The sequence below is a fragment of the Salvelinus alpinus genome, chromosome 14 (assembly GCF_045679555.1).
Source record: "Salvelinus alpinus chromosome 14, SLU_Salpinus.1, whole genome shotgun sequence".
NCBI classification, from domain to species: Eukaryota; Metazoa; Chordata; class Actinopteri; order Salmoniformes; family Salmonidae; genus Salvelinus; species Salvelinus alpinus.
The window spans coordinates 53,447,641-53,469,099 of NC_092099.1; the positions used below are offsets into that span (position 1 = coordinate 53,447,641).

Consider the following 21,459-nt stretch of genomic DNA (forward strand, 5'->3'; position numbering starts at 1 on the left):
GGAAACGCAGGAGAGTCAATAAGGAAAAGACTGATTTTCTCCGTGTGATGGCATGGTGACGCAGGGGGCGTCACCATGCCCAAAGGAGCGTTGACGTCCCTAATTAACTCTGACCCTAATGGTCGACTATCTAAGGCGTGAACGGGGTAGGGCACATCCACGGGAACAATGGAGGGGTCCTAAACTATGAGCTAACGTTCTATCAATGAAATTCCCAGTCGCACCTGAATCTACGAGCGCCTTATGCTGGGAATGCGGGGAAAACTCAGGAAAAGTGACAGACACAAACATATGTGCAACAGAGGACTGGGTGAGAATGGTGCCAGCTCACCTGGGGTGACGCCAGAGCGCTGTCGTGTCTCCGGCATCATTAAACTGAAGATTAATCTTTATCAAATAACTCTCTGTAATTATTATTACGCGATTAAACTGATTAATCATGTAACTGTAATTAACTAGGAAGTCGGGGCACCAAGGAAAATATTCAGATTACAAAGTTATAATTTTCCTAATATAACTTTCAGATATTTGAATATCTGATCACTTCGAATTAATGAATTATTAATCTAATGAATTAATGAATTATTATTTACCTCATGTTAGTCTCATTCCAAACGTCGTAAATTGTTGGTTATCTGCACGAACCCAGTCTTCACTATGAGTCATTCATACATCAATTGTCTTAAATAATTTATTTACTAACTAAGTAATTCACAGAAATGCATAAACAAACAGTAGATATTTACAAGGAAATGATAACGGAGTTTCCCTAGTGGGCTAAACTGGTATGGCGGCTTGGTGGACACAAAGGGAAGTGGGGGTCAACTGAGTTGAGACACTACAAAGTTGATAATTATAACAATTGAAATGCTAATTGTTTGCACATGAACGCTCACTCATTCGGGAATAATTGCAATCAATATATATATTTACGCTCAGTGTGTCGTCGGGATCTCCGTTGAAAAGTTTGTTTCTGTTGGAGAGTTTGTCCGCCCTCTCTCTCTCTCTCTGTCGTGGTTAGAATGGATAGTTCAGAGTGACATTCATTCATGTCGTTATAGGATAGATGTTTCGGCGGTTGTCGGTCTTCGCGTTCAATGATACCGAATTCCTAGTTGCAGACTAGTAATTGATATAAAAAACTTGTTCTTATTCTGTCGGTATGGATAGTCTAAGAGTTTAACCTTTCTAGGACACACGTTCCGCTAGCGGAACCCCCCCCCCCCAACATTCCGCTGAAAAGGCAGCGCGGGAAATTCAAAAATATTTTTGGGAAATATTTAACTTTCACACATTAACAAGTCCAATACAGCAAATGAAAGATAAACATCTTGTTAACTTCTCACGAGTCACCATCCCGGATCCGGGAGCACCCTCATCAGTAAAAAAGCTGACTAGCATAGCCTAGCATAGCGCCACAAGTAAATACTAGCATCTAAATATCAGGAAATCACAAGTCCAAGACACCAGATGAAAGATACACATCTTGTGAATCCAGCCATCATTTCCGATTTTTAAAATGTTTTACAGCGAAAACACAATATGTATTTCTATTAGCTAACCACGATAGCAAAAGACTCAACCGCATATTTTCACAATTTTTTTACCGCATAGGTAGCTATCACAAATTTGACCAAATAAAGATATAAATAGTCACTAACCAAGAAACAACTTCATCAGATGACAGTCTTATAACAGATTTATTGTATAGCATATGTTTTGTTCAAAAAATGCATATTTCAGGTATAAATCATAGTTTTACATTGCAGCCACCATCACAAATCTCACCAAAGCAGCTAGAATAACTACAGAGACCAACGTGAAATACCTAAATACTCATCATAAAACATTTATGAAAAATACATGGTGTACAGCAAATGAAAGACAAACATCTTGTGAATCCAGCCAATATTTCAGAATTTTTAAGTGTTTTACAGCGAAAACACAATATAGCATTATATTAGCTTACTACAATAGCCAACCACACAACCGCATTCATTCAACGCAACGGTAGCGATAGCGAAAAAACCAGCAAAATATATACATTTATTCACTAACCTTCACAATCTTCATCAGATGACAGTCCTATAACATCATATTACACAATACATATATGGTTTGTTCAAAAATGTGCATATCTAGCTGTACAAATCGTGGTTTTACAATGTGAATACGTAGTCAAAATGCAAAGAAATTGTCCGGAGAAATCTTGGAGAGGCACCTAATCTAATCAAATAACTAATCATAAACTTTACTAAAAAATACATGTTGGACAGCAAATGAAAGTTACACTAGTTCTTAATGCAACCGCTGTGTTAGATTTTTAAAAATAACTTTAGTACGACATACAGCTTACGTTATAGCGAGACAGCGCCCAAAATCAGGGCGGAAAATACGACTATACATTTTCGACAGAAATACGAAATAACATCATAAATGGTTCCTACTTTTGATGAGCTTCCATCAGAATGTTGTACAAGTTGTCCTTTATCCAGAATAATCGTTGTTTGGTTGTAGAATGTCCTCTTCACCTGTCGAATTAGCAACCAAAGCTAGCCATGTGGCGCAGGAGTGTCCAACTTCACCATAACGCAAAGAAAAGAAAATGCCGAAAATCGCAATAAACTGATATAAACTGATATAACTCGGTTTAAAATAACTACTTTATGATGTTTTTAACACATATATCAAATAAAATCAGAGCCGGAGATATCTAACGTCTAGTGGAAGGGGTATGCAGTGCATGTAGATCCATAGATTTCAGGCAAATTAATAGGATGGCCCTGGAACAGGGCCCCGATTTCAGATTTTTCACTTCCTGATAGGAAGTTTGCTGCAAAATGAGTTCTGTTTTACTCACAGATATAATTCAAACGGTTTTAGAAACTAGAGAGTGTTTTCTATCCAATAGTAATAATAATATGCATATTGTACGAGCAAGAATTGAGTACAAGGCAGTTTAATTTGGGAACGATTTTTTACAAAGTGAAAATAGCGGCCCCCTATTGACAAAATTAATCTACCCATCGTGTCCGATTTTTAAAATGTTTTACAGCGAAAACACAACATATATTTATGTTAGATCACCACCAAATCCAAAAAACACAGCCATTTTTCCCAGCCAAAGATAGAGTCACAAAAGCAGAAATAGAGATAAAATGAATCACTAACCTTTGATAATCTTCATCAGATGACACTCATAGGACATCATGTTACACAATACATTTATGTTTTGTTCGATAATGTGCATATTTATATCCACAAATATCGGTTTACATTGGCGCCATGTTCAGAAATGCCTCCAAAATATCCGGAGAAATTGCAGAGAGCCACGTCACATAACAGAAATACTCATCATAAACTTTGATGAAAGATACATGTTTTACATATAATTAAAGATACACTTGTTCTTAATGCAACCGCTGTGTCAGATTTCAAAAAAACTTTACGTAAAAAGCACACCATGCAATAATCTGAGACGGCGCTCAAACATAACAACATTTCTCCGCCATGTTGGAGTCAACAGAAATACAAAATTACATCATAAATATTCCCTTACCTTTGATCATCTTCATCAGAATACACTCCCAGGAATCCCAGTTCCACAATAAATCGTTGTTTTGTTCGATAATGTCCATTACTTATGTCTAAGTAGCTACTTTTGCTAGCATGTTTAGTGCACATGTCCAAACGCTCGCTCAAATGCAGGCGAACTCGGACGAAAACTTCAAAAAGTTATATAACAGGTCGATTAAACTGGTCAAACTAAGTAGAGAATCAATCTTCAGGATGTTGTTATCATATATATCCAATAACGTTCCAACCGGAGCATTCCTTCATGTCTGTAGAAGTTATGGAACGCAAGGCGATATCATGAGGAAAGCGCGTGACCAGGAACTGGCAATCTGCCAGACCACTGACTCATTTCCCTCCCATCCGGCCCCACAACACAGCATAAGCTTCATTCCACGTTCTACAGACTGTTGACATCTAGTGGAAGGCGTAGGAAGTGCAAACAGATCCATATCTTACAGGGAATTGAATCGGCGATGAGTTGAACATTGACCAGTCTCAGGTTTTTGCCTGCCATATGAGTTCTGTTATACTCACAGACATCATTCAAACAGTTTTAGAAACTTCAGAGTGTTTTCTATCCAATAGTAATAATAATATGCATATATTAGCATCTGGGACAGAGTAGGAGGCAGTTCACTATGGGCACGCAATTCATCCAAAAGTGAAAATGCTGCCCCCTATCATAAAGAAGTTTTAACAAACTATAGTTTTGGCAAGTCGGTTAGGACATCTACTTTGTGCATGACACAAGTAATTTTTCCAACAATTGTTTACAGACAGATTATTTCACTTATAATTCGCTGTATCACAATTCCAGTGGGTCAGAAGTTTACATACATACAGAAGTTTTAACAGCTTGGAAAATTCCAGAAAATTATGTAATTGCTTTAGAAGCTTCTGATAGGCTAATTTACATCATTTGACTCAATTGGAGGTGTACCTGTGGATGTATTTCAAGGCCTACCGTCAAACTCAGTGCCTCTACTTGACATCATGGGAAAATGAAAAGAAATCAGCCAAGACCTCAGAAAACAAATTGTAGACCTCCACAAGTCTGGTTCATCCTTGGGAGCAATTTACAAATGCCTGAAGGTACCACGTTCATCTGTACAAACAATAGTACGCAAATATAAACACCATGGGACCACACAACCGTCATACCGCTCAGGAAGGAGACGCGTTCTGTCTCCTAGAGATGAACGTACTCTGGTGCGAAAAGAGCAAATCAATCCCAGAACAACAGCAAAGCACCTTGTGAAGATGCTGGAGGAAACAGGTACAAAATTATCTATATCTACAGTAAAACAAGTCTTATATCGACATCACCTGAAAGGCCGCTCAGCAAGGAAGAAGCAATTGCTCCAAAACCGCCATAAAAAGTCAGACTATGGTTTGCAACTGCACATGGGGACAAAGATAATACTTTTTGGAGAAATGTCCTCTGGTCTGATGAAACAAAAATAGAACTGTTTAGCCATAATGACCATCGTTATGGTTGAAAGGAAAAAGGGGGAGGCTTGCAAGCCGAGGAACACCATCCCAACCGTGAAGCACGGGGATGGCAGCATCATGTTATGGGGGTGCTTTGCTGCAGGAGGGACTGGTGCACTTCACAAAAATAGATGTCATCATGTGGAAGGGAAATTCTGTGAATATATTGAAGCAACATCTCATGACATCAGTCAGGAAGTTAAAGCTTGGTCGCAAATGGGTCTTCCAAATGGACAATGACCCCAAGCATACTTCCAAAGTTGTGGCAAAATAGCTTAAGGACAACAAAGTCAAGGTATTGGAGTGGCCATCACAAAGCCCTGACCTCAATCCTATAGAACATTTGTTGGTAGAACTGAAAAAGTGTGTGCGAGCAAGGAGTCCGACAAACCTGACTCAGTTACACCAGCTCTGTCAGGAGGAATGGGCCAAAATTCACCCAATGTATTATGGGAAGCTTGTGGAAGGCTACCCAAAACGTTTGACCCAAGTTAAACAATTTGAAGGCAATGCTACCAAATACTAATTGAGTTTATGTAAACTTCTGACCCACTGGGAATGTGATGCAAGAAATAAAAGCTGAAATAAATCATTCTCTCTACTATTATTCTGACATTTCACATTCTTAAAATAAAGTGGTGATCCTAACTGACCGAAGACAGGGAAGTTTTACTCTGATTAAATGTCAGGAATGGTGAAGAACTGAAAGTTTAAATGTATTTGGCTGAGATGTATGTAAACTTCCGACTTCAACCGTATGTTGAAGAGGGTGGGGCTCAAGCTGCAACCCTGTCTCACCCCACGGCCCCTTGGAAATTAATGTGTGTTTTTTTGCCCATTTTAACCACACTTGTTGTTTGTGTACATGGATTTTGTAATGTTGTATGTTTTTCCCCCAACACTGCTTTCCATCAATTTGTATAGCAGACCCGTATGCCAAATTGAGTCAATAGCTTTTTTGAACTCAACACAGCATGAGAGGACTTTGCCTTTGTTTTGGTTTGTTTGTTTGTCAATTGGGGTGTATAAGATGAATATGTGGTCTGTCATATGGTAATTTGGTAAAAAGCCAATTTAACAATTGCTCAGTATATTCTTTTCACTGAGTAAATGTACGAGTCTGCTGTTAATGATAATCAGTGGTGTAAAGTACTTAAGTAAAAACACTTTAAGGTACTACTTAAGTTGTTTTTATGTATAAGTACTTAAATTGTAAAGTATTATTTTTGACTACTTTTACTTTTACTTCACTACATTCCTGAAGAAAATAATGTATTTTTTAATCCATACATTTTCCCTGACACCCAAAAGTACTTGTTACATTTTCAATGCTTAGCAGGACAAGAAAATGGTCCAATTCACGCACTTTCCCAAGAGAACATCCCTGGTCATCCCTACTACCTGATCTGGCAGATTCACTAAATACAAATACTTCGTTTATAAATTATGTCTGAGTGTTGGAGTGTGCCCCTGGCTATCCGTAAATTGAAAAAACAAGAAAATCGTTACGTTTGGTTTGCTTAATATAAGGAATTTGAAAGGATTTATACTTTTACTTTTTGATTCTTAAGTACATTTTATCAATTACATTTAAATCAAATCAAATCAAAGTTTATTTGTCACGTGCGCCGAATACAACAGGTGTAGACCTTACAGTGAAATGCTTACTTACTAACCAATGGTGCGGGAAAAAAGGTATGTGTGTGTGTGTGTAGGTAAGTAAAGAAATAAAACAACAGTACTTAAGTATATTTAAAACCAAATACTTTTAGACTTTTACTCAAGTAGTATTTTACTGGGTATCTTTACTTTAAGTATGACAATTGGGTACTTTTTCCACCACTGATGATAATGCAGAGAATTTCCCCAAGGTTGTTGTTGACGCATATCCCACAGGAGTTATTGGGGTCAAATTGAACTCCAATTTTGTGGATTGGGTTGATCAGTCCTTGGTTCCAAATATAGTGGAAGATGCCAGAGCTCAGGATAACCATTTGAATTTGTGGTCTGTATATGTTATCATTTCATTTAGGATGCCATCAACACCGCAGGCCTTTTTGGGTGGGAGGGTTTGTATTTTGTCCTGTAGTTCATTCAATGCAATTGGAGAATCTGTTGGGTTTTGGTAGTCTTTAATAGTTGATTCTAAGATTTGTATTTGATCATGTATATGTTTTTTCTGTTTGTTCTTTGTTATAGAGTGGTTTATCTATACATCTCTGTTTTGGATAGATAACTCTTCATGTTGTTGTTTGTTTAGTGTGTTCCAATTTTCCCAGAAGTGGTTTGATTCTATGGATTCTTACATTGAGCTGATTTCTGACGTGCTGTTCCTTCTTTTTCCATAGTGTATTTCTGTATTGTCTCTCTGTATGTATGTGTGTGTATTTGTATATTTATGTATTTATGTCTTCACAGGCTCAACTTCTTCCATGATGTCCCTGATTTCCAGGTGCTGGCGTGTGGAGGGGACGGGACAGTGGGATGGATCTTAGACTGTATTGGTGTGTCTTATTCTATTGGATTAAACTCATTCATTATACATGAACACAGTATATTATTTCCACCTTCATAGCTGTGAGAGAGAGAGAGTGTGTGTGTGTGTGTGTGTGTGTGTGTGTGTGTGTGTGTGTGTGTGTGTGTGTGTGTGTGTGTGTGTGTGTGTGTGTGTGTGTGTGTGTGTGTGTGTGTGTGTGTGTGTGTGTGTGTGTGTGTGTGTGTGTGTGTGTGTGTGTGTGTGTGTGTGTGTGTGTGTGTGTGTGTGTGTGTGTCTGATAAACATAGAACACAATACTATACTGTACAGTACTCTGGCTACACCTTAATGTTCTTTCTCCGAAATCCATCAGAATTGTAATTATTATCTTATCATTATCTGTCCATCTGCAGACAAGGCCAACTTTGCAAAAGATCCCCCTGTGGCTATCCTCCCTCTGGGCACAGGGAACGACCTGGCAAGATGTCTACGCTGGGGCGGAGGTGAGAAGCTGTGTGTGTGTGTGTGTGTATGTGTGAGTGTGTACATAGATCGCAGTGTGAGTATTATTTTACTCACTGAAAGCTCCCATCAGCAATATTTTCCTCAATATCTTCACAATGCACCTGTTGTGTTCTTGTGGTTCTAAACCAGTGGAGGCTGGTGGGAGGAGCTATAGGAGGACAGGCTCATTGTAATGGCTGGAATGATATAAATGGGTGGTATCAAACACTTCACACATATTGAAACCATATTGAAATCACATGAATTCCATTCCAGCCATTACAATGAGGCTCTCCTGCTATATATCCTTCCACCAGCCTCCACTGTTCTAAACACATCCTCATAAAGCTAATTTGAAAGTGTTCTATGATGCAAAGCAGAGTTCTTATATAATCCCTGCTTGCCATTGACTGGGCCTGTTTTTGGGCCAATGATTGACAGACTGCTTGACCTGGCCCTGGCTTGTGTAGAGTAGAGACCAGCCGAGCACTTTAGCCAGGCAGCGGGCTTATGATCTGATGTTTGGAAACTAAATGGACAGTTAGTTCCCAGGGGCTTTTTGACCAAGCACCAGTTGAATAAATTATCTTCTCCCAAAAATATTTTTAAAAGCAACTGGATTCTTTCTATGAAGACATTTAAGTGTTATGACCATATTTACAGATTGTACAGTAGTAGATACAAAAGCTGGGACTGTGAGGGAAGTACTGTGTCACAGTCGTCTGTTTGTAGAAACATACTGCACATGCGTTTTAATTCCTGGCATAGTAAACCAATCATCTAAATTGGGTTTGGTGACACAATCTATTGATCTCCTGTTAACTGGCAGATGTTATATGACAGATGTTTTAGGCCTGTTTTGTAACTATATCAGTCAGGACTGGGCTGTATGTAAGCATATGTGTGCATCACATATAGTGGAATATGCTTGTATGAAAACATGAAAGAGCATGCTATTGTGCCATAAGTAGTCGGTGAGCTTTTTGTTAAATCTTCAGGGTATAAAGTAGGCTAATTGGCTTCTTACATTACATCATCATTGCTTTCTCCCTCTGTGATTTAGGAAATGTACATGAGGGAGGAAAAGTGTGAGCTCAGACTGTTGGAGAGCACATGGGGGGAAATGCGTGTCATCACACATGGGCCTCGGCTCTCAGTGTCAACGTCCCCTGATGCAGACCTGGGTTCACATTGTTTTTGAAAAATCGAGCAGTTCCATTATTTGAAAGATGTCAGATATTACGTGAACCCAGGTCTGGAGCACAGGAGGGGGAACAAGTGTCATCACACACGAACCCTGGTTCTCAGGATGGGTCGCCATGTGAGTGTTAAAGTCCCCTGGTGCTCTGAGTGATGGGTCCTCATTAGACGCTCACGCCTCCATGACAGCCACTGGTGTAACCCTAACACCCCGGTCCACCTCTCAGCAGTACTGATCACAGTCATCATTAGAGTAATTGTGGTTCAGACCCACTTGGTCTCCAACACAGAGGACCCGCTCACCGGAGCCCCGCAGGGTTCGGGAGTTCTATCCCATGACACAGTATAATGATGACTCTATTGTGATTGCCTCTACTGTCTACCTCTACACTCTAAAAAATGCTGGGTTGTTTGGTTGACCCAACTGCTGGGTTGTTTGGTTGGCCCAACTGCTGGGTTGTTTGGTTGACTCAACTGCTGGGTTGTTTGGTTGGCTCAACTGCTGGGTTGTTTGGTTGGCCCAACTGCTGGGTTGTTTGGTTGACCCAACTGCTGGGTTGTTTGGTTGACTCAACTGCTGGGTTGTTTGGTTGGCCCAACTGCTGGGTTGTTTGGTTGACTCAACTGCTGGGTTGTTTGGTTGACTCAACTGCTGGGTTGTTTGGTTGACCCAACTGCTGGGTTGTTTGGTTGACTCAACTGCTGGGTTGTTTGGTTGGCCCAACTGCTGGGTTGTTTGGTTGGCCCAACTGCTGGGTTGTTTGGTTGACTCAACTGCTGGGTTGTTTGGTTGACTCAACTGCTGGGTTGTTTGGTTGACTCAACTGCTGGGTTGTTTGGTTGACCCAACTGCTGGGTTGTTTGGTTGACTCAACTGCTGGGTTGTTTGGTTGACCAACTGCTGGGTTGTTTGGTTGACTCAACTGCTGGGTTGTTTGGTTGACTCAACTGCTGGGTTGTTTGGTTGACCCAACTGCTGGGTTGTTTGGTTGACCCAACTGCTGGGTTGTTTGGTTGACTCAACTGCTGGGTTGTTTGGTTGACTCAACTGCTGGGTTGTTTGGTTGACTCAACTGCTGGGTTGTTTGGTTGACTCAACTGCTGGGTTGTTTGGTTGACTCAACTGCTGGGTTGTTTGGTTGACTCAACTGCTGGGTTGTTTGGTTGACTCAACTGCTGGGTTGTTTGGTTGGCTCAACTGCTGGGTTGTTTGGTTGGCCCAACTGCTGGGTTGTTTGGTTGACCCAACTGCTGGGTTGTTTGGTTGACTCAACTGCTGGGTTGTTTGGTTGGCCCAACTGCTGGGTTGTTTGGTTGACTCAACTGCTGGGTTGTTTGGTTGACTCAACTGCTGGGTTGTTTGGTTGACTCAACTGCTGGGTTGTTTGGTTGACCCAACTGCTGGGTTGTTTGGTTGACTCAACTGCTGGGTTGTTTGGTTGGCCCAACTGCTGGGTTGTTTGGTTGACTCAACTGCTGGGTTGTTTGGTTGACTCAACTGCTGGGTTGTTTGGTTGACTCAACTGCTGGGTTGTTTGGTTGACCCAACTGCTGGGTTGTTTGGTTGACTCAACTGCTGGGTTGTTTGGCTGACCCAACTGCTGGGTTGTTTGGTTGACTCAACTGCTGGGTTGTTTGGTTGGCCCAACTGCTGGGTTGTTTGGTTGGCCCAACTGCTGGGTTGTTTGGTTGACTCAACTGCTGGGTTGTTTGGTTGACTCAACTGCTGGGTTGTTTGGTTGACCCAACTGCTGGGTTGTTTGGTTGACTCAACTGCTGGGTTGTTTGGTTGACTCAACTGCTGGGTTGTTTGGTTGACCAACTGCTGGGTTGTTTGGTTGACCAACTGCTGGGTTGTTTGGTTGACTCAACTGCTGGGTTGTTTGGTTGACCCAACTGCTGGGTTGTTTGGTTGACCCAACTGCTGGGTTGTTTGGTTGACTCAACTGCTGGGTTGTTTGGTTGACTCAACTGCTGGGTTGTTTGTTTGACTCAACTGCTGGGTTGTTTGGTTGACTCAACTGCTGGGTTGTTTGGTTGACTCAACTGCTGGGTTGTTTGGTTGACTCAACTGCTGGGTTGTTTGGTTGACCCAACTGCTGGGTTGTTTGGTTGGCCCAACTGCTGGGTTGTTTGGTTGACTCAACTGCTGGGTTGTTTGGTTGGCCCAACTGCTGGGTTGTTTGGTTGACTCAACTGCTGGGTTGTTTGGTTGACTCAACTGCTGGGTTGTTTGGTTGACTCAACTGCTGGGTTGTTTGGTTGACCCAACTGCTGGGTTGTTTGGTTGGCCCAACTGCTGGGTTGTTTGGTTGACTCAACTGCTGGGTTGTTTGGTTGGCCCAACTGCTGGGTTGTTTGGTTGACCCAACTGCTGGGTTGTTTGGTTGACTCAACTGCTGGGTTGTTTGGTTGACCCAACTGCTGGGTTGTTTGGTTGACTCAACTGCTGGGTTGTTTGGTTGACTCAACTGCTGGGTTGTTTGGTTGACTCAACTGCTGGGTTGTTTGGTTGACCCAACTGCTGGGTTGTTTGGTTGACTCAACTGCTGGGTTGTTTGGTTGACTCAACTGCTGGGTTGTTTGGTTGACTCAACTGCTGGGTTGTTTGGTTGACTCAACTGCTGGGTTGCAGGCATTGGGTCACTTGGTTAGTTGATGCTGGGTTGTTGAGATGTGATCCAGCAGGTCAGATCAGAAGACTGGAGGCAAGGTTTAGTAAGGGAGTGGCTTTCAGCCACCTATTAGAGTGTATGTCATTCAAGTTCATCTGTTCTGTTGTATAGTTATCACATGTTAAGGTTGAACATTGACATTTTTGTAGCTTCAATCAGGCTTACAGAAATGTATAAAATCCCTAAAAGCTTATGCAAATCCCGTTGTTGGGAAAGATACCACCACATTATAATATGTAATAAGTAATCTTAATACTCTAGAAGAATTTGTCAAATGCAAAAAACTCTCACAGGTTGTCAATAAGATCTATCTGAAAGCCACACCCCTAATAAGCCACGCCTCCTGAAATAACTTTATATTACTGTACATTAAGAAAGACCCAGCTGCATGTCAACCCAGCATGACAGTAAAAAATAACCAACTAATATTTAAATTAAACCATGTTAGGGTAATCCCAACAACCCAGCATGTTGGGTTATTCACGTAACTGGCTTGGTCAAAATAACCCAGCATGTGTTGTCCAATATTTACCCAGTGCTGGGTTACCAAAGAACCCAAATTGGGTGTTTTTTAACACAGCATTTTTTTGAGTGTACCAAGAGTCTCTCTCAGAGAGGCCTGGAGGTTAGCAGTTCTATCCCATGGCAGTGTACTTACTTACTAACTCCTCTTCATCCCCACTGGGACATAAGGCCACAATGACTCTATTGTGTACACCCATACTGTCTGCCATTAGGCTGTTTAGTCAGTGTGAGGGTTTCAGATGTACTCCCTTCTCACCACTCAATCTTAGTTTTCTCTTTGCTTGCTTCTAGGAATCCAAGGCCTCTGACCTCACGTCAAATGGAATACAGAAAGCACTATGCAATTTGATGAATACTATATCTTATTGAATTAATAAAACTTGTTCTGAGAGCCTGGGTCTGACAGTGTGGGTGACCTTAGATGGCTGTATCTCCCTGTGTCATGTCTCATCCGTCTCTCTGTCCTGTCCTGTAGGTTATGAGGGAGGCAGCCTGCTGAAGTTCCTGCGGGACATAGAACACAGCACAGATATGATGCTGGACCGATGGAACATCGACATTATCCCTGTAGACAAGGAGGAGAAGGGAGACCCAGTCCCCAACAGCATCGTCAACAACTATTTCTCCATCGGAGTGGTGAGAGAACAGACTACACACACACACACACACACACACACACACACACACACACACACACACACACACACACACACACACACACACACACACACACACACACACACACACACACACACACACACACACACACACACACACACACACACACACACACACACAGACGCACTCACCTACTCACACTCTGTTTATCAGATTCACCAGGACATTTTTGTTGACATGCAGAACCAATCACATGCAGAACCCATCACATGCAGAACCAATCACATGCAGAACCAAATTTCTCAACTTCAAATTTGTATCCTTAAAAACAGTCACACACACAATCCTACCTGCCTTTCCATATTCAGATCAAAACAGAAGCAGAACATAGTACTATGCTACAGTATGGGATTGCCTATCCCAGCAGGAGTTAAACCATTTGCAGAATCACTGGTGGTTTCTAAGCCTCTCAAGCAGGTTAATTACTGTTTCCCCTTTTAAAGGGAAGGAACCAGCATTGCCATTGTCCCTGTTGCTTAGCAACCCTTTATCTCTCTACTAGTTTGTTGAAACAAACTACCATGGGCTCGCCACAAACGTATTACACTAGAGGGAACAGAGGGACGAGGTCAAATGAATTCTGTCTCAGTTCTTGTCTTGTTGTCTCTCTGTCAATCCCTGACACTTCAGATGGATGTTTCCTATATCTGTTATTAAAGCTACGGTTGCTTAACTATAAGGTGCCTGCAGCACCTCATTTGAAGGAAACAATCCCTTTTATGGTCTTTCCTGTCTTTATTTTCTTCAAGCCCACCAGGCATCATTGCACGGATGCCTAAAAATACACACCAGGAGTAGACAGTGGGACTAAGCCGAAGTGTGATTGGTACATAATATGTCTGGACCAATTACAGGTAGGATGAGGAGCAGGGAGGAAGGGGCTAGCTTGGCAAGGTTACCATGGACTGCTGTGATGTTATGCAACCCGGCATCCCACTGGTCCCACGCCTGCCACATATTCATCAGGTTTCTGCCAAACACAAGGACTCTACCCTCTTGTTACTGCTGCATTATGGGTACACCCTAGCAAGCTGGTCCCAGATCTGTTTGTACTGTATAGACAACTCCTATGTGCTAATACAGATAGTACAGCACCAACAGATCAGAAATCAGGCTAGGAACTCTTTCAAAAGCAGCTTACTGATTTCACTACTTGATCTCATAATGGTCAGCATATTGCTGACTGAACGGAAAGACAACATGCTCTAAATACAATGTGGATTATATCAGCAAATGGTCAAGCCTCTGACCTTTCTATCTAGACAATGGATGTTTCTCCACCATGTGATGCCTGTGCCAGAATGGCCAGGGGGTGGCCAGGGGACCCCCTCTATGTGATTCAGATGTGGGCTGGTGGGTGGTAGTGCCAGTGCCAGAATGGTCCATACTTTGGTTGCAGCCACTGTCTAGTATCTACCCCGGCTGTATACCATGTCTAAAGAAGGGCTGGCTATGTTTTAAACTGTTATTGATGATAGAATTGTTATTTACAGTCCATTTACTGTCCACTAAAATATATATAAATTCTGTGTTTCTCAGAGGACCTTTTAAGCTCAAATTCTGATCCCTTTGAAGGATTCTGTGTTTATGTAATCCACTTAGACCAATGCTATTCCCATGTTGTAGATGGCACTATGATCCAATACGGCATGGCCCTTCCCCAGGGCAACAGATCGCATCGCAGTGACTCCAGCAGCCAGGGACAGATGGCTGCGTATCTGGGCACCAATGACACCTGAGCAAACGAGCGCTAGCACTGTGACTCAGTCACGCCATATCATGTTGTAATCATTGGCGGCCCAGAATCGGGTTCAATATCCATACCCATATTGGGGCAGCGCTTCCTGCCATCACACTCACAGACCTTCCCTTCCCAAGGCTGGTGATTGGGTTGCCATGGCGTTGGCGCTCTCAAGGCCAATTTTCGAATCTCAACTGTCATCTGTTTCTTGCACAGTAAGTTAATTGTAGATGACATGGTAGTCGTAGTGACTGGGAGAACGCTCTAGGCTGGAGATAAAGATGCTTTGTGGTATTGCTATTTTGTTGTCTGCCTCAGATTACTTTGTAATGCTTTTGGGCATCAGTGCTTTGCATTAAGTACACACTTAAGCTTGATCATATTAAATAACAAATTAAATCTAATAATCATACAACCTACATCCTAAGAAGAGTCGAACATAAATCCATATTGAGAAGAGCTTCATATAAAATCTTGATCATAAAGTATTTTGATCTATCAAATTCCTGTTTAACAACTCTGGTCATTGTCAACTAAGTTTGATCTGGATACAATGACGCTGACTGAAGATTGTCTAGAGGAAAACAAGCCTTTAACGAGAAGGCTTCACTATACAGAGACTACAGAGACTAACCCTCAGTCAGCACTATAAACACACAGATCAGATTGGAGAGGAGTCTCATCACAGGAGGTTGCTGAGGGGAGGATGGCTCATAATAATGGCTGGAACGGAGCGAATGGAATTGCATCAAACACGTGGAAACCGTGTGATGTTTTTGATGCCATTCCACTAATTACGCTCCAGTCATTGCCCACGACCCTTCTTCCCCAATTAAGGAGCCACCAACCTACATGTACTTGTGGTAGGCACCTTGGGTTTCAACCCAATCCCTGAGCCCACTTCAATCTCACATCCCCAGAGAAAATGTCAAAACTTCCTTCCCTACCTTGCCTTGCCCCCTTAACCCCCCTGTGATTCAAACAATTCAGCCCCACTTCAGTCACACATCCCCATAGAAATCTCCAAGGCTTCCCTCCCTGCCTTGCCTTTACAGTGGGCATTATAGGCACTCCATACACTCCTAACGTGCATTACATTATCCCTGAGCCCTGAGTGATCCTATTCCCAACCATCACTCTGGAAAGAATCTGTGTGAAGAATTAGCGAGAGGGAAATCACACTATGTCAGCAGCCATAAAGAAGTGTCCTCACCCCTTCCTCACACTTTCCTCACCCCAGCCCCTCAGTCTGAGGAAGCCGATCACTTCAGGGTGTGAGAGAACGATGAAACCTGACTATCTTTCCTGCCATCAACAAGCCATCTGCTCTCCAAGTGTGGCTCTCTAGCTAGCTATGAGAAGAAGAGAGGGCCTGGGAGTGCCTGGCTCTGGCCCCGTCATGTAATGCTCTCTGGCCTTCTGGCTGGTTATGCGTTAGTTACAGCTACTTACCCACCGTGTTACTCTATGGACTGTGGATCCGATCCACAGTGACCTGACCTGTGTGTCAACAGCAGGGTGTGTAGTGCTTGCTCAGAGGACGGCCAGGCCAGGCCTCTAGGGAGGGTAGAGGAAGTGAAGGTTAGGGGGGGTGAAGGGGGGAGAAAGAGAGGAATGAAGGGAGTAGTGCTGGCAACACCCTGAAGGTCAGAGGAAGTATCAGTGACGGGAAGATAGCGGCTGCCAGGTCAGACCGGGTTACCTCGGTAATGAATGACCGTGCTGAGTGAAACCTGGCCAGATAAGTGGGAAACAGCCACCTCCCTTCAACCTATCTGTCTGTGAACCCACATAGAAACCATACACACTACTGTACATGCACAGATACACACTACTATACATACACAGATACACACTACTAGCTACAGTTGAAGTTGGAAGTTTACATACACCTTAGCCAAATACATTTAAACTCAGTTTTTTTAAACTCAGTCATTGTATTTCTTCCATCACATTCCCAGTGGGTCAGACGTTTACATACACTCAATTTGTATTTGGTAGCATTGTCTTTAAATTGTTTAACTTGGGTCAAACGTTTCGGGTAGCCTTCCACAAGCTTCCCACAATAAGTTGGGTGAATTTTGGCCCATTCCTCCTGACAGAGTTGGTGTAACTGAGTCAGGTTTGTAGGCCTCCTTGCTCGCACACACTTTTTCAGTTCCGCCCAAACATTTTCTATGGGATTGAGGTCAGGGCTTTGTGTTGGCCACTCCAATACCTTGACTTTGTTTTGCTTAAGCCATTTTGACACAACTTTGGAAGTATGCTTGGGGTCATTGTCCATTTGGAAGACCCATTTGCGACCAAGTTTCAACTTCCTGACGGATATCTTGAGATGTCGCGTTAATATATCCACATAATGTTCCATCCTCATGATGCCATCTATTTTGTGAAGTGCACCAGTGTGCTTCACGGTTGGGATGGTGTTCTTCGGCTTGCAAGCATCCCCCTTTTTCCTCCAAACATAATGATGGTCGTTATGGCCAAACAGTTCTATTTTTTTTTCATCAGACCAGAGGACATTTCTCCAAAAATTATGATCTTTGTCCCCATGTGCAGTTGCAAACCGTAGTCTGGCTATTTTATGGCGATTTTGGAGCAGTGGCTTCTTCCTTGCTGAGCGGCCATTCAGGTTATGTCGATATAGGACTCCTTTTATTGTGGATATAGATCATTTTGTACCCGTTTCCTCCAGCATCTTCAAAAGGTCCTTTGCTTTTTTTCTGGGATTGATTTGCACTTTTCGCACCAAAGTACGTTCATCTCTAGGAGACAGAACGCATCTCCTTCCTGAGCGTTATGACGGCTGCGTGGTCCCATGGTTTTTATACTTGCGTATTATTGTTTGTACAGATGAACATGGTACCTTCAGGCGTTTGGAAATTGCTCCCAAGGATGAACCATAATTTTTTTTCTGAGGTCTTGGCTGATTTCAAGGTAGGCCTTGAAATACATCCACAGGTACACCTCCAATTTACTCAAATTATGTCAATTAGCCTATCAGAAGCTTCTAAAGTCATGACATCATTTTCTGGAATTTTACAAGCTGTTTAAAGGCAGAGTCAACTTAGTGTATGTAAACTTCTGACCCACTGGAATTGTGATACAGTGAATTATAAGTGAAATAATTTGTCTGTAAACAATCGTTGGAAAAATTACTTGTGTCATGCACAAAGTAGATGTACTAACCCACTTGCCAAAACTAAAGTTTGTTAAAACTTCTTCTCGAAAGGCAGAGAAATTAAAAAATATTTTTTAGAAATATGTAACTTTCATACATTCACAAGTGCAATACACCAAATTAAAGCTTAACTTCTTGTTAATCTATCCATCGTATCCGATTTCAAAAAAGCTTTACAGCGAAAGCACACCATATGATTATGTTAGGTCAGAGCCTAGTCACAAAAACACATACAGCCATTTTCCAGCCAAAGAGAGGAGTCACAAAAAGCAGAAATATAGATAAAATGAATCACTTACCTTTGATGATCTTCATCAGATGGCACTCATAGGACTTCATGTTACACAATACATTTATGTTTTGCTCGATAAAGTTCATATTTATATCCCAAAATCTCAGTTTACATTGGCGCGTTATGGTCAGTAATGTTGTGCCTCGAAAACATCCAGGGAATTTTCCGAGAGCCACATCAATTTACAGAAATACGCATCATAAACTTTAATAAAAGATACAACTGTTATGCACAGAATTAAAGATATACTTCTCCTTAATGCAACCGCTGTGTCAGATTTCAAAAAATCTTTACAGAAAAAGCACACCATGCAATAATCTGAGTACAGCGCTCAGACACAAAAGCAAGCCATACAGGTACCCACCATGTTGTGGAGTCAACAGAAGTCAGAAATAGCATTATAAATATTCACTTACCTTTGATGATCTTCATCAGAATGCACTCCCAGGAATCCCAGTTCCACAATAAATGTTTGTTTTGTTCGATAAAGTCCATCATTTATGTCCAAATACCTCCTTTTTGTTAGCGCGTTCAGTTCACAATCCAAACTCACGAGGCGCAGGCAAGTCCAGGTGAAAGTTCAGACGAAAAGTCCAAAAAGTTATATAACAGTTCGTAGAAACATTTCAAACGATGTATAGAATCAATCTTTAGGATGTTCTTAACATAAATCTTCAATAATGTTTCAACTGGAGAATACCTTTGTCTTTAGAAATGCAATGGAACGCAGGTCGCTCTCACGGCCATGCGCGTGACCAGTTCATGGCATTCTGCCAGACACCTGGTTGAAACAGCTCTCATTCCCCCCTCCTTCACAGTAGAAGCCTCAAACAAGGTTCTAAAGACTGTTGACATCTAGTGGAAGCCCTAGAAAGTGCAATATGACCCCATAGAGACTGTATATTAGAAAGGCAATGAGTTGAAATACTACAAACCTCAGATTTCCCACTTCCTGGTTGGATTTTTCTCAGGTTTTTGCCTGCAATGTGGATTATATCAGGTTTTGTTATACTCACAGACATCATTCAAACAGTTTTAGAAACTTCAGAGTGTTTTCTATCCCAATCCAATCTACTAATAATATGCATATATTAGCTTCTGGGCCTGAGTAGCAGGAAGTTTACTCTGGGCACGCTTTTCATCCGAATGTGAAAATGCTGCCCCCTATCCCAACCCCCTATCCCAAGACATTTGTGGAGTGGTTGAAAAATGAGTTTTAATGACTCGAACCTAAGTGTATGTAAACTTCAGACTTCAACTGTATATATAAACAGATACACACTACTAGCTATATATATACAGACACACTACTAGCTATATATACACAGATACACACTACTATACATACACAGATACACAAATGCACACTACTAGCTATATATACATAAATACACACTACTATACATACACAGACACACTACTAGCTATATATACACAGATACACAAATGCACACTACTAGCTATATATACACATGTACACACTACTAGCTATATAGACAAGATTCACACTACTATACATACACATTTACACATATACACACAACTAGCTATATATACACAGATACACACTACTATACATACACAGACACACTACTAGCTATATATACACAGATACACACTACTATACATACACATTTACACATATACACACAACTAGCTATATATACACAGATACACACTACTATACATATGCAGATACACAGATACACACCACTATACACATACAGATACACACTACTAGCTATATATACACAGATACATAGATACACAGATACACACTACTAGCTATATATACACAGATACACAAATACACACTACTAGCTATATATACACAGATACACAAATACACACTACTAGCTATATATACACAGATACATAGATACACAGATACACACTACTAGCTATATATACACAGATACACAGATACACACTACTAGCTATATATACACAGATACATAGATACACACTACTAGCTATATATACACAGATACATAGATACACAGATACACACTACTAGCTATATATACACAGATACACAGATACACACTACTAGCTATATATACACAGATACATAGATACACAGATACACACTACTAGCTATATATACACAGATACACAGATACACACTACTAGCTATATATACACAGATACATAGATACACGGATACACACTACTATACATACGCAGATACACACTACTAGCTATATATACACAGATACATAGATACACAGATACACACTACTAGCTATATATACACAGATACACAGATACACACTACTAGCTATATATACACAGATACACAGATACACACTACTGGCTATATATACACAGATACACACTACTATACATATACAGATACACATCATATACGGTAAAAAAAAGAGAAAACGTTTTAACACTAATTCAAATGAATCTAGATAAACTCACACAACCTCACATAACCTCACATAACTTCCCACAACTTCACACAACCTCACACAGATATACAAAGACAAGACACTGTATATAACCCCTAATGATACAATTGAACTCTGGAGGGAAGCAGCATGCATTGCTTCCATAAAAGCCCACACTCCCATATTCACAGGAACAGGTCCCCAGCGAGTCGGGTTAACACCTGCTACCAACAGCTATGATGACAGGGGCACAGATGGACTCCACAGTGGCACAGCGGCTCACTATGATAGGCTCGCTATGACCCTGTATGGACATGCAGATCAAGAGCTCCAGTTCAATTTGACTGTCTTCATATCTCTTATTGAAAAGCTGTTTCAATGGTGATTCTCCAATGGGTTTATACCAGGCTTGATCTTCATTTGTGTCCAGGGGTTGAGAGGGGGAGAGACAGGGGTGAAGGTTGAGAGGGGAGAGTGAAAAGGGGAGATAGGGGTGAGCGTTGAGAGGGGGGAGTGAGAGGGAGAAAATAGGGGGGTTTAAAGGGGAGAATGAAAGAGGGAGATGGGGAGATGTTTGACAGGGGGGAGTGAGAGGGGAAAATAGGGGGAGGTTTGAGAGGGGGGAGATATTGATTAGGGTTGAGAGGGGGGGGGGTGAAAGGGGGAGATAGGGATTGGGGTTGAGAGGGGGAGATAGGGATTAGGGTTGAGAGGGGGGAGTGAG

The 21,459-nt window shown here is 41.6% G+C and overlaps 1 protein-coding gene across 3 annotated transcripts in view; it reads left to right on the forward strand.

The window, feature by feature from the left end:
• LOC139539090 (diacylglycerol kinase beta-like) overlaps nucleotides 1-21,459 on the forward strand; it is a 144,336-nt gene that overhangs the window by 75,246 nt on the left and 47,631 nt on the right. For all 3 annotated transcript variants that reach the window (XM_071341834.1, XM_071341836.1, XM_071341835.1), the window contains 3 exons: nucleotides 7,486-7,571; nucleotides 7,957-8,046; nucleotides 12,923-13,083. In XM_071341834.1, coding sequence (XP_071197935.1) covers nucleotides 7,486-7,571; nucleotides 7,957-8,046; nucleotides 12,923-13,083 — 337 coding nt within the window. The remainder of the gene's footprint in view (nucleotides 1-7,485; nucleotides 7,572-7,956; nucleotides 8,047-12,922; nucleotides 13,084-21,459) is intronic.